The 14,997-nt window shown below is 39.8% G+C and overlaps 1 protein-coding gene across 7 annotated transcripts in view; it reads left to right on the top strand.

The window, feature by feature from the left end:
• The window catches only part of RBMS3 (RNA binding motif single stranded interacting protein 3), a 723,251-nt gene that overhangs the window by 357,613 nt on the left and 350,641 nt on the right, over window positions 1-14,997 (top strand). For 5 of the 7 annotated variants that reach the window (XM_074151184.1, XM_074151185.1, XM_074151188.1 and 2 more), the window contains one exon: window positions 7,593-7,762. In XM_074151184.1, coding sequence (XP_074007285.1) covers window positions 7,593-7,762 — 170 coding nt within the window. The remainder of the gene's footprint in view (window positions 1-7,592; window positions 7,763-14,997) is intronic. The other 2 variants (XM_074151186.1, XM_074151190.1) reach the window with 1 other exon arrangement.

Below are 14,997 nucleotides of genomic sequence, written 5' to 3'. Positions count from 1 at the left end.
CTCATCATTGTAACCCAAAAACTGGCTATATGGAAATGTAAACACAAATAATAATTTCTGCTTAAATTTGTTATTTCCCCCCCCATTTTTTTACCACAAAGTTATATCACAGGCAGTAATTGTTGTCATATTTTGATCTGTGCTCTAAAATATTCTTATTAGGGGAACTGCAATGTTTTATCGTCCAGATTTAGTATTTTTAAGATCTAGATTCTGTTTGCATTTAGTCTCAGTACATCAATAAAATATGAATGGATTGGATAATGAAGCAATAACACTAATTTATGTCAAAGAATGTAGGTTATTGTTTACGAGTTTGCCAAAATACTTTATCTATAGAAAGAATTCTTCTTCTCCCTTGCTGAGAAATAAATAATGCCACAGGAATTGTTTGTCACGGAAGCCTCCTGCCATGAAATAAACGGGAGGAGACAAGGCTGTGAAGGTTATTTTCCGCTCTGGAAAATATTTATTTGGCGACACAGCTCTTATTCCTAGTCTTTGGCTTTTTAGTGCTAAGGACTAAGTTGTACCTTCCTGTCTGGATGAAAGAAGCCCTAAATTCAGGGAAGCTAGTATAGTTTAGTCGAGACCGAGAGGCAGGCCATGGATAAACAGAAAATTGCTTATGAGGGATGAATAGTTATGAGGGATGAATAGTTTTATCTTTGGTGTAGCAACATGTGGGGAGAAGAGGGTGAGGACTGAAGTTGGCTTACATCTGTTTATTAACTAAACCCCAGGGGGGCAGCGATGGCCAGGGGGTTCTTTGTCTGCCAATGATGCTCTTCACCTCTGGGCCGTTTCTTCTCTTGGACTGATTTTCACTGGGGCCTGTTCATCCTCAGGTGAGATGACCATAGTCCATCCTAATGATATGTGCTCTAATACACTTTGTTATTTAAACTTCATCCTGCTTCGAAATCACTTTCCATCTGACCAATTTGCTTTTGAAGTTTCCCATTGGTAATGGGGGGAAATGGGAGTGATGTACATATTGCCATATTTCAGTCACTCTTAGTGGAAATACAATATGATAATAATATACTGTGATCAGTGAGAAATTTTTCAGGCTTCTAGTGTGTGTCACTGGCTAATGGTTGCTAAACTCTGTGCTCTTACAGAGAGCAAAGAAGAGTCAGTTGCTATTGTTGGTTGGTTCATATTAATGCAGAAAATTGTATAAAATGAGATGTACTTTGCAGGTCCTGTCCAATAAGGGACTTATTCCTCTTTCCTTGGATGTCTTGTTTCCTATGTATTGTCTACCTGTAGGTGCTTATAAAATGCTAAAAGCTAGGCAGTCGTGATTTGGAAGAGAAGTATTTTAGAACAGAGGAAATTGAGCCAAGTTCTTCCTGAGTTTATCTTTATGGAGCTCTTGTGCTTTGTGCCGGGTTCAAGGGAACTGTAAGCTCCAGTGGTGTTTAGCCTACTAATTTCAACAGCTTTGTGTGTGAAACAAAGATCTCAAAGCATCTTGTCAACCCATCAAATGCCAATTTTAATCTGACTGTTGAATGACTACTATGCCTATTGGAAGACTATTTTTTTTTTCATAATTGTCATTTTTCACAAGTGATCTTTTTTGCTGTGTGAAAAGAAAGGGTAAATAAAACACAAAGACACCTTTTTCTATGGACTAAGGATGTTGTTTGGGATAAAACGAAACAAAAAAATTTCAATGTATATAAGAAGCATGAGCAAGAGAGCAATGTGATTGAATAATCTAAGTTGTTTTTTTTAAATAAAAATAATTTTGTTTTAATGAGAAAGCTAATTGAATTGACATTCTATTTAAGCTTTAAAATTATTTTATTCATTCAGTTTAGATACAGGGTAGCAAAATCATTGTATGCAGAAATCATTTTTATCTGCAAAAGAACTAGGAATAGCTTTGGTTGTTAAGTTAAATTTTAATAATATTTTCCCCATCTTTAAGTAATATTACAGTCCTCAATAGCATCTTTCATCCAGTAATCACAGAGCATTATATAAGCCTTGAAAAGGTAAGGAAGAATCATTACAGATTGGTAAACTGAGACATAAGGAATCTAAATGACTCGCTTGGGGTAGCACAGTGATATAGTGGCAGTACAGAGAGCGTAACCCAGCAGCTCTGACTCACCAGTCTTCTTGTATCCAGCAAATCACTTTTAAAGGCCTTGGACGTGATTCAGAGGAATCAAAATCCTCTTGAGGTGTGTTCTGGTTTTCCTGATTGAAAGGACTGTGATGAAGCAGACTTTGAACCTTACTGTCTGTCTTCGTCTTTTGAGTTTACTTACATTTTCTCATGCTGTTCCTTTACAAATGGAAAACATTGCCAAGTGGTAGGTTGTTGATTCTACAGAAACAGTTCAGGAAGCTTTGTCACTGTGCAGAGAGGTTACAAAATATGTCCACTATTACATCTGTTTGTCTTCTGTTAGATGTGTAGGGAAAGGTGTCCCTATGTAGGGAAGTGTCCAAGAAGAGCGCTGTCTCCAGGCCTTTGTTGGCCACATGGGAGCTAGACAGTAGTCATGGCTGGATTCTGCCAAGACCAGCAAATGTCCTAGAAATTCAGGAAGAAAATTATGACTTGAGCTCACATGACTGCAGCCTTTCTAAAATGCATGAGGTTTTTGTATTGCCAGACCAACGTTCATCTTTTATTCACTTTTATGTTCCACCTGGCTATGAACAAGAAATACAGCTTACCTCACTGAGGAAGCCAACCGATGGCAGAAGAATTGCTGTGGCTTTTATCTAATTCATTTTATTATATTTGCCCTGTGTCTCTGTTTTCTTTTCAACTGTGATGATTGTCTTTTTCTTAATACAAGATTTGCTGTTCAGTCAGCTCCAAAATCTCATCAACAGGCTGATAAGTTGGTGGCATCCTCTCATCATTACTATAATTGGCCAGTAAGAACCCTCCAGCTCTCAAAAATTACTCCTTTGTACAGTAGGGTGTAAAGAGAACAATATTTTGCTAGTGTGAACTGTAAACTGGTATTTGCACAATTTATTTGTATTTACTTTGCCTTATTTTATCCTCTCAATCAGGAGCTAAGGGAATTGTGTAGCAATTGGACTCTTAAGTGAGATGAATCTAGCAGCTGGAAAACAGTTCAGAGCGAAATGGATAGTGTATGTTCACAGTTGCTTAAATAACACGTGTTTTAATGCAGGACTGTGTCACACTTTTTTTTTTACATATAAAATATGCACTACAATAGGAAAAGTCAACGTATTTGTGTTAATGGAGAATCTTTCCAAGACCTTACTTTCAAGTGGATAGAACAGTATAAAGTTGGGATAGCCAAAGGTGAATACAAACAAATTGGCTAGTCCATTAGCATAGCTGTCCAGCTGTATCCTAGGCTCTGAGGCCACTCCAAAACCACAAGCCCAACCGCCTCAGAAGCCTGCCAAGGAGCCAGCTGCTGCTAATAAAGCAGACTCTACAACTTGGCATCTGGGGCCTGTGATTCCCATCCAAAAGGAATTGTATGTGAAAAAAATATTTGAAATTTGTCTTTTTAAATAGTGTTTTGCTTTGGAAGAAAAATGCTTTAGACTAATCTTGCAACAAGTGAAAAACTACATAAGAGTGCTGTGGTTGCCACGGGAAGATAAATACTGTTCTTGCATAAGGAGGTTGGGTGTTGGAAGGGGGAGTGTTGTTCATTTAGTAACCAAGTGGCTTCTGGTTCAGCATTTCTGGGTTATTGAGTAAGAAAGACCAAGGTATCTCATTATTCATGTTTAGCTGTGTGCACTTACATGGGACGCTTGGTTTCAGAGAGCTCAATGGTGTAGGGTTTAAGCGCAAGGGTGCGCTCCTGAGACTGGTGAAGAATTAAGCACATCAATTTCTTACTTTTAAATAATGAAAAAGGAGAAATTTCATTCATTTTTCAAAGATGAAAACAAATCCTATTAGCCAGCCATGCTAAATTAATAAGCTTCTTGGAAGAATCTACAAACCAGATCATTCCCACCATACTCCCTATTGAATAATGAAGCATGAGGATTGAAAAATGAGTTGGTTGCATTGGTTATTTGAAAAATTAATGGCAAAGCCAGCTCTGAATTCCAGCTCCCTTTTGAAGTAAAACATGTAGATTTTGCCTAATACTTTTTTTTCTAGTGCTGCAGGTCCTGTGCTTGGCTGTGTTGGCAAAACATCTTTCCCAGATTTCTACAGCTGGTGTCAGGGTGTTTTGAGCCAGTCTGGAAAGCGGTGCTTCTCTGGCTCTCATGGCAGAGAAGTTAAGTGCTTTGCCCCCAGACATGGAGAGGGCCGATGTCAGAACAAGGCCCAAATTTCCTGCCGTCAGGTACACACGTGGCTCCCCAGGCAATGCCCCCCTTCAGCATCATCCGGGATCCTGTGGCAAGTGGTCCGTATCTGGGATCATCATCAGGTTGCCATTCATTTCTTTCACTCCACTTATTATGTGGAGATTAACGAACCAGACCCTTTGCTCACTTGGAGGCAAACCGCATACTTTTGCCATCAGTCATACACTCTTTGGCTCAGGAAACAAGAATTCAAAGCTTTCTTCTGACCTGAAGCTTTTAGTCTGGCAACCGGCCAGAAGATGTCATCAGCCCTAGTACAGGCAATTTTGTAATCTTTCTGCTGATGGTATTCTGGGGTATTGGATATGTATGGAAATTACTATGGGCTGCAGTGGCCAAGATTTATTAGCGAAGAGGGTTTGGAGTACAACAGTGCTTGCTGATCTGAGAAGACTGGCATCCTCCAAAGTTGAGTACAGCCACTTCTGTGCCCACCCTTAAGGCATCTCTGTGGATGCTGCTGTGAACCTGGTCGTTTGTGAGTGCCTATTGTCTGAGCAGCTCTTGCTTGAGAGATCACCTATTCCATGGGCTAATTCTCTGGGTATACGGAGGACTTTTTTTTTTTTTTTTTTTTTTTTTTTTTCCCCACAGCTGTGGACTTAAAAATCAGTGTAAATGTAATTCATGTTCACTTCTAGGTCCCCTTTCAGCTGGTTGAGAGGGATAAAATGTCTTAAGCTTAAATTAGAATTAGGCCTCCAGTGCTTTCCTCTGTGTGAGGATAAAGATCTTATAATAGAATGAAAATTGCTCTTTGTATTTCAAAGGTATACTTCCACTTGTTTTTTTTCTTGCTTATTAGGTTGGTGTGAGAATAGGCCATTTACTCATTATCCCCTGCTAAGACATATATAATAATAACAATTAATAATTAAAGTACATAACACTTTATTGGCTTACAGAAAATTCTGTCCTTGCTTTACATCATTTACATGCATTCAGTGTGCATGGTAAACTTGGAAGTGTGGAGTAAAGCAGTAAGAATGCTACCTTGCGGGTTGGTTTTGTTTGGGTTTTTTTGTTGGTTTTTTTTTTTTTTTTTTAAGTTTATATTACCAGTGCTCAAAATGTGCAAGACTGCCACAGGATATTTCCTGGGATCTTGATATACTAAAGCAAACATGTGCTACACAGAGTCACATCTACCTCTCATGGCTCTGGAGTGCCCAAAGATTTAAATATGCTTTCAGCCAGGATGCGTTAAGGTGCATGTTCTATGTATTTGTTGGAGGTTACCATTCCCTGCAGCTTTACCCAGCCGTGCCGTGGCTGTGGCACTGAGATGATTTCCAGGACGTGCCCACGGCACCGGGGCTCTGTCGAAGTGGTTCCCTGTGCTGGTACTTGGGGCTGCTGCTTCAGCTCTCTATTTCTGGGAATGACATTGAAGCTCGGGTGGGTGGGGATTACCCAGTGATAAAATGTGTGTGCAGAGAAATATGATACGTGTGTATTAAATGCTTTCGATTGTCAGCAAAAGCATCTACACAGGTACTCGGGGAAGGAAGCTCATTGCTCTTTTACCGTAGATGAGAGCAAATGTCATTGCTTGCTAGCATGGTGATCGTGCTATTAAGCTGATCTTTCCTTTTTAATGAGTCCTACTTGAGTCACATTATAACCAAGCTAAATTGCAGAGGAATTCTGATGTCCTGACACTTGATGGGGTGTTCCCACTCTCCTGGTTTAAATGGGAGAAACCGGGAAGAAGGAAGGAGGGCAGCAGGAAAGGCATCACTGCAAGTGTGGTGCTTTATGTATTTCATCAAAGCCTCTGAGCTTCACCTATCACTGATGGTCTCCTTATGTTCTCCAACTTTTTTTTGATCTCCTAAGTAGATGGACTTGTTTGAAAGAGTTTAGAGCTACTAATTTAAAAATATCCATCTACCAAGGCTCTGATTTAGTGAGTACGTAATTATAAGCACTAAAGTAGAGCCACTGAAATGAAGGGGGCAGTTGATTAGTGTGATCAGAATTACTCACAGACTTAAATATTGCCTCTGTTCAAGGCCTAAATGCAGAATGAGCATATTAGAAGTCACTAAAGTGTCATTGCTACGATAATGAAAATTGTGTATGTTTTGCTTTTATTAGTCCATTAGCACATCATGGTTAACTTAGCATTGGCCCAACAGTTACATGCAGTTGTAACCACACATACTGCTCACCGAATAAGCTGATCGGCTTGCAGAAATGGGATTTTTTCCCCCTCTGAGGAGGTTATGTTCCTGGAGCTCTGACTCTTTTTCCCCTGGCTCCCTAGTTGGTCCCGCAGCATCCCCCAGCTCCTCCAGCATCTCCCGTGGAACTCTGCTTTTCTGCATAGGTCCCAGCGGTGCCAGGACATGGCCTCCTCCTTCCAGCCACTCCTCCGTTCTCCTGACAAGCACTAATGTGCTGATGGTCAGAGAGCCAGGAATGGCTGCAGCAGCTTAAATTCCCTGTGGTCACCCCAGATCGGAGGTGCTTGGCTAATTTTTATAGCATGTGTGTCTTCTTTCATAGCATGTATTTACTGGGGAGTTAGGGGAGAGTGTTGTTTTCCCTGTAAGAATACCTCCCTTTTTAAGCCGTATTTCTCAGTTGTTGTGTGTGGTTTGTGGTTGTTCAGAAGCGGGTAAGGTTTTGAGAGCGGGAGGTCCTAACCTGATCATCTTTTCCAAACCCTGTTTCTCTGTTGTGAAAGGAGTCCCGAATGACAGTCTTTTCAGGCTGCTTTGGATTTTTCCCTCTCAGGCTAGCTAACTCTCGGCCACCTGACTGCGTGTGTATTAGATGCTCCCCACGTTTAGAAAAGACTTACCAGACTTCTGGCATCAGCTCCCATACCTTTGGCTAGATACTCTTATTTTAGTCTTAGTGTATTCTTAAAACAGATTGCGTTAAACTTCTTTAATACCGTTCTCAATATCTGTCATGTCAGAGCTTTATTTTGTGATCTAGATAAAATAGGCTCATAATCTAGCTACTTTAATTCCAGATTAAAAAAATAAAGTAATACACTTCATAGCCATGGCTAAACCCAAAATCTTGGCTGTGTTTTGCATTTTGAAAGGTGTTGCTGGCTGGGGGTGGGCACACGCGCTGGGGGAGTGGGCAGCTAAAGGCGGGCAGGGAGGACAGGACAAGCATCCCTCAATGCATAGCTCTAGAGTTATCTGGATAAAGCACGAGTCTGCCATGTTTTTGTTTTCCAGTAACAGCCTTTTTGTTCTGTTTTGTTGTGTTTCCAGCAGTCCTATGCACCAGCTCCCCACCCCATGGCTCCTCCCAGCCCCAGCACAAACAGCAGCAACAACAGCAGCAACAACAGCAGCGGAGAGCAGTTGAGTAAAACCAACCTGTACATTCGAGGCCTTCCACCCGGCACCACTGACCAGGACCTTATCAAGCTGTGCCAGCCGTAAGTGCGCTTAAAATACTCCATGTCTCCGGGTACGAAAATGTCAAAGCTGGCCTTTCAGTGTACACTTACGTATGTCCACAAAAAGAGATCAGAAGCCTCCCGCACTTGAAGGTTAACTGATAGGCCTTTAGTTTGAACAGCTAATTAATGCCTGTTGAAAACCTTCTGTTAATGAGTTTTGGGGGATAGAGAGGTGAGGGTCTTCACATTGACTTACGGGGGTTTTTTAATCTGGTTTCTTTCTTATGTGAAAAGGAGAATTTGCATGGCAAGAAAACCTCCCTAATGGCAGATTTTGTAGTTACAATGATCTGTGAATCATAACCCGATGCACAGCAAAACATGGGTGTTCCCACCTCAGTCATTTATCACGTCTTTTGATTGCTGTGTCACACATTGCCAGGCTCGAAGATTGAGAAGTATGAAACCCACCGGAGGTGGCCTTGTAGCAAACAGCTAATTAACTCCAGTTCCACTGGAAACTGATGATGTAGAAAGTAGCACCTTCTACATCCCTGTTATCTTGAGAGTCATGTTTGCAGATTGTTCTGATGAATATCAGTTTTGTTGTGTTTTATTCCGATTGAAACAGGAGAGGCAGCAGGAAGAAGCTCTTTGCTCCTCGTGCATCATCAACAGAACTGTTTCCTAAAATGCTGCACCGTGTTACCTCTCCTCACTCACCGCAATGTTGTGGCTAGTATGAGCAGAATGAGAACCAAAGTCTTGGTTATTATTGATGACATATGGGAGGGGAATAATCTAGTTTGAGATTCTAAACAGAGATCGCCTGGCTGGAATTTAGGATAACACATTTTTTTGTGTTGAAATAAGAACATGGAGAGATTTGAAAAATAAAAATCCAGCCTTGTGATGATGCAGAACTGCAGTGTTCTTGCCACAGAATAGTCTGTTCCAAAAGACAACAGCGTCTCTGATATTTTTGATCACAAATCAGCCTTTAAATAGCGATCAATAAATGAAGTTTGGTCAAGTAAGGAACATTCTGGGACTTGTCTACTGCCTTGAATCCAAATGACACTTGTTTTGAGGCTTCCATTAAGGGTAACTATTTAATGGGATGTTACAATTTTATGTCATTGTGCCTTTCCTGACTTTGAACAAAAATGCTGAAAGACTTCCTTAAGTATGCTTTATGGGAATGTGGCTGGCCAGGACTGGGACTAGCAGTCTTAGTGAAGTGATATCTGAACTTTAGCAAAATTATGTGAGCTTTAAACTCTTCCCTGTGACTTTCTCCTACTAAAGCTACTACAGGCAGAACTGGCTCACTGTTCACAGGAGTATAGCATGCTGGTGATTTTTCATATTTCATGCAAGCTGAATTGTGAGTGTACCTGTCTGACATTTGTACAAACTACATTCATTGACACTTCCCGCTTGTGACAGTCACAGATAATCCCAGTTCAAGGGCCAGATCCTCTGTAGGTATAAATTGACTGTAGACTGCTGACGTTCAAAAAGCTACTTTGCTATACATCTTCTTGCAGTCTGACCCTTTCCAAGTTCAGACAAATGCTTTCAGCAGAGCAAGTGATCAGGAATGAACTAACTATTCCTAGAGGAGCTTCACGGCTTTGGCGCTTAGTGCTGCAGTCATGGTGTGAGGCACAAGCCGGCTGTGGCATGAGCAGTGTTACTTGAATCATGAAGTTCAGAGAGCATGTCCCTACCCCTTGTCTGCATATGGGAAATACACGTCAAGTATCTGAGAGCTTCCTTTCGGCACTGTGGCAAAATTTTTAATGTACTCCACTAAACTTAATCTGGTCTGTGATTAGAGGGCTTTGTCTTGCTATCATGGTGTTCCTGTGTGAACAGATGCTCTTTAAGAAAAATGCTGACATTCATTTTTCTGATTTTTCTATCCTTTGGCTAAATGGAAGTGAGAAGAAATCTGATAGTTGTTCTGTCTTTTTTCAGAATAGTAAAAGTATTTATCAAAGCAAAAGGGAAAGACAATACAGGGAAACTTAAACGTCTGAAGAATTTGTCATGGCAACATGTAGATTTTTAAGGTAATATATTACTTTAAAAGGTAAAGACAGTTTCTTTGCCTTTGCAGATGGTTACACAGTAGAGTTGGATAAAGGTCCAAATCCCTTCTCTTCCCCCCCCCCCCCATGCAGTCTGTATAGCAGCAATTTGCTGCTATGTGAGCAGGACATACATTGTCTCTTAAGAAATGGTTGTCTTCTTGAGAACCTTCTCTCAGCTTACATGGCTGGGGTCTCATCACTCGCTGAAGACTTCCTGTGAACAGGTATTCACAAAGCAGAAGATGCTGGCTCTTAGGCTTTCTGCATAAAAGTATTAGTGTAATTTGCTACAAGATGTGAGGTGAAAACCTGAAGTCCGATCCATAAGCCATCTTATTATTTTGCAGTACAAGATTTTTGGAGAGCTGCATTTAAGGGGGGTATTCAGCAGAGCTAGTTTATGCCCAGGACACTGGTTCCCCACGGCTAGCTGCCAGTGCCTAAAATGGGCCCTTCTGAACCCATTTCCTCCACTTCAGCATGTGACAAGGCTGCCAGCAGTTTAACTGTCATTGCAATGTCTGACATTTGGCAGGTCTGAGGAATAATGTTCTAAACCCACAATATTTCTCTCTCAGAACTACAGGGAATGCTAGAAATGCTTATGGCTATGTACATTTATCATAGCCCATCCCGTTTCCAGGTTTATTCCAGCAAGGAGGCCACCCTCTAAGTGACCTGTAACATTTGTTATTTTAATTGCATTTCACCAGGTGGGTTATGGAAGAGAAACCCTTTAATAAGAAGTGTTTGATGAAGTATGGGGCTGTTTTGGTGAATCCTGCCAGCTTTTCAGTATTTCTACTGTGTGTTTTTAGGTGGTGTGTATCGCACGCTAAACAGAAAACAGCAGACTGGAGTACCATTGATGCTTGAAGTGCAGAGTCCATTACATGTGATGTCAGACATTTCTGACAAATGTTCCGACACTATCAAACCTTTTATCAATTTAAGCGTAACCTTGTCACAGTAATCTGTCAAACTGTTCCTATAACTAAAGGAAAACAAGTCATCATAGGCTGTACAGTAGCTGAGTAAATAAAAAAAAAAAGAATTGCTACTGGAAGATTTTCTTTTGTGTGGTTCTGGTCCTCAGTATTTGGTTTAACGTGTGTCCAGCAAAATTGCATCAAATTCTCTTTTGCAGCAGGGAGCTGTTAGGTTGCACTGTGTCTTTTGGGACTTTATACAATTACTCTGTCAAAGGGCACATTGGAAAAGAGTGATTAGAAATGTTTAGCAAGCAGGAATATGTTGTTGTTTTTCATATATATCTTCTGGATTTTCATAAACACTGAGTAAAGGAACTTCCAAAAATGGACCTAGACCTCTCGTAACATTTCCTGAGGTTTTTAAAAAAAGAGGCTTTATACCCGTCTGTGACCATATTGATCATCAGAAATTATAAGTCTAAAAGTTTGATTGTTAAATATTTCATGAAAATAATAGTAAATATCACATCATTAGTATTTATTTCTCTGAGGTACACAGTCTCTGCTGGTGCAGTATTACACACCATTATACATGTATCTTTGCAGTCAAAATATGCTTTTCATCAAAAAGATAATCAACCTTAAGATGTAAAATTATAGACGGAAAAATGTGCATGGCTTGTCATTGTACAAGCAAAATATAAATTATTATCTTTGAAATATTCATAATTTGTCACTCTAATTTTTATGCATGGTATTATATTTCATCCAGAGGAATTCAAAAATTCCCTTAAAAACATACACAGATGGCTTAGTCCCCTGTTGGTATACTGGACACATCCCATTCTTTCTAACTACGTCCCGGTGGAGATAGATTGAGGGAAATCTCATGCACAAATTAAACATTTGAGCTTTATTACTTTGAGATGTTTTTCATTTCAAAAATTCACAGTGTGTCTCTCAGGATTTTGGTCTTTCTGTCTGTCTTTTCTTACGTGTTTGCACTGAAGAAGACTTAGACCCAAAACTTTTTTAAAAGATAAAATAAGTTTTGGAGATTAGAATGATAATTTGGGAAAATAAAGATTGGCTTAAAAAGAACTATGTATAACTCAAAAAAAAGCCTTGTGCATTGCACTGTTAAGATATTGGCATGTATTCAACAGATAATCCCTGTCCATCTTGATTCAGTCATGAATTTTTCATGCCCAGTCAATAGCCTGAAAGAAAGCTACTTCTGACTTCTAGTGTATGATAGTTTAAACTTATATGTGTTTTGTCCTCCCACCTTGTGCCAGTTAATGTACCTTTAGAAATCTTCTGTTTCCATCTGCTTTGTTCTTATTGTTTGGATTAACCATCTCATCACCCTTCAACAAGTTTTGACTTCTTTGTGGTCCAGAGTAAAATTAAAGGACTTAATTAAAACAATTTAAAAAAAATATCTAAATGTGAAGAGGAGCAAGTCTGTATGCTGCTCAGACATACAGACTTTCTAGATCCATGTTATGTGCAGATTACTCAAGGTTTTGGGTTGGGTTTTGTTGTGTTTTTTTTTTTTTCTTTTTCTTTTCTGAAAGTATGATGATTGTCTCCTTGACAAGTCATGAAGTGTGAGATTTTAGCCTCTCATTCCATTTTGAACGTCCTTGGTTTTGTCCCTGTGCAACATCTGAATAAATATTCAGGCTGCCACTGTTTGGATTCTGCTAAAGGGTTAGCCCCAAGGATAATGTAACTGAGGTTATTAATTGAAAATACACACATTACTTTACTTAAGTCCTGGACTATTTTTAAAATGAACTGCGTATTCCTTTTGCCCCCACAGAAAACTGCCGAGTTCGTCGAGGTTTCACAGGGGTTCAAGGTGCCTTTCAGGCAGGGTCTCTTGATAATAGCCGCAACAAGTACAACATTTTCAATTAGACTGAGCTTTATAGCAAGTTCCTGATGGCCATTTCTGCCATGTGGTAAGACAGTAAGAGTTTGAAATTCCTGGCTATTTTTATTTTTCTTTTCTTTTATGAAGATAACAAGAAATCCATATCATATGAGAACTGATGAAATGAAGGTGTGGGGAAAGTAAGGGGTTTTTTCTGCATTAACATGTTAATTAAAAATAATTACTGTGAACTATAAATAAAATAAAGGTTAACGAAAATGAAATTCCCATAGTGAGCTCAAAACCAAAAAGACCGAAGGAATTCCTGGAGTAAATCCTGGAGTAAATCCTTTCCTGGAGTAAATCCGAGTAAAGTCAGATCAAATTTGTACCCAGTGTAAACTGGTGTTCTTTTCCTGGCACTGGTGAAGACAAAACCCAAGCTAGCTGAGACTTACGTAGCAGCAGAGCATTAGCTTGTGTCTGCTCCTGTATTTTTAAGAAGTAATGTTTCGAGACCTAAAGGAATTTACAGCGATCTGTAATCTTGTGTATGTTAAAGCAAGGTGCTCTGTGACTTCAACATTAATTCAAACAGAACAACATTATCTAGGTATCTCCTGTAATTAATATCAGCTGACACCGTTACTCTGGGATATAGCAGAGACTGAAAGGGCATGAAGGGGAGAGCACTCATTCAGTGGGATTAACTCGTATAGGAACCATGTGGCATCATATAGAGTAGTTCCTGCTTAAATCTTCGTGGATGTTTTGGTTCAGTAATATGGTAATTACTGGTAATATGAGAACTGTGAATGCCTCTGAAATCTGCTAAAGAGATCAGTCTTCGTGGGAACCAAAGAAATGCCGACACTTGAGGGGAAAGAAAAAACCTCTCAGATTTTCTTCGTTATTCCAAGTAAAATTGGGAAAGCAAAGTCCAAAGAAAGGTGTACTGTTGGGCCAAGCACAGCAAAGGTGTCCTGCTGGACTAAATAAGCTGATTCAAGGCAATGAAGGGACTACATGAGTTTATTCCTCTCATTTGTTAATGTGTGTATTCAGACCAAAGAAAAACACACAGATGAGTTAGCTTGGAGAAATCTGTATTCTTCTTTGTATCATGGACATTTCCTAAAAGTTTATTAAGAGGGGTGGGAAAGGGAAAAGAAACTAGTTTCAGGTTAATACTTTTAATTCAAAGTGCCTTTGATCAGGAACCAAATGGTGAACACTAAGGATGCGTAAAGTAGACATAAAAGCAGAGGAACCTAATGCCGTGGACATGATTTGTTAATTCTTACATTGAAGACATCTTCATAGTAATGGTGCTTATTAATGCTGTCAGAAACATTGTGGGGTGGCTCTCTGGGTCCCAAATGGTACAAGGCAGTGAACTTGTATTTCATTTGAGTGATATCTTGGTTTCTGAAATCAGTTGATTTGCAGTTTTGCACTCAGTTTTATAAACATTACAACTTTGCCATGTGTAAATATGGGTATGGATGTGCCCAGGTTTTTTTCTCCTTCACCTCATATAATTAAAAATTATTTTTATATTAATTCCCTATTAAAATAATCTCCAAATGTCTTCAGTTGTTAAAAACAAATATGAAAGTTGCCCCAGCAGGCAATGAACTGATCCTCTTCTTACCTAGCCTCTTTCATCCGGGAAAACAAAACTCTAGGTCAGCAAAAGCCCACAGCGCTACAGAGAGCTCCATCTGGGATGTGAACGTTCCCATTGTCAGGAAGAAAGGCAGAAAAATAATCTGCGTAAAGTAATAAATGAGCACCTGCACTCTTCCCTGTTTTGAATGTGCCCGTCTTTTCACTGGAGTGTGACAGAGTGTCAGTGAGACTTTCTCATCTCCTTTCAAGTTGGATGAACCTGATTTAATGGAAGATAGGGGAGGAGGCAGCTTTCTCAGACACCACTGCTGAAAACATTTCTTCTGATGAATTTTAATTAAAGTCCTTGGGAAAAAAAAAAACCCTCAACAAAACAGAGAGCTCATATCAGAAATGTTGAGTCTTCTGTGTAGTGGTGTGAAGGACATGACTGTAACCATTTGTTTTGCTTACTGTGCAGAGGGGGTGTTGAGATAGAAAGAGGGCAAACACACTTAATGAGCTGCTTCTGACCTGTTCTGAGATATGTGTGATTCCAGTCTTTCCTTGTCCTCTTTCTTTCTGCACTTCTCCAGCATATTTTGTGAGCAGCCAGTCAACTGTGGTACCACCATCCGTCCATGAGGCTGTTGATATAAGCATTTAAGAGTATTTTCTCATGGCCAAAACTGCCTGAAGGGCAAGAAATGCTGTGCACAGTGCATGTGTGTCAGACAAATGCCTGGT

The sequence above is a fragment of the Numenius arquata genome, chromosome 7 (assembly GCF_964106895.1).
Source record: "Numenius arquata chromosome 7, bNumArq3.hap1.1, whole genome shotgun sequence".
NCBI lineage: Eukaryota > Metazoa > Chordata > Aves > Charadriiformes > Scolopacidae > Numenius > Numenius arquata.
This window is presented reverse-complemented; position numbering and strand designations above follow the sequence as displayed.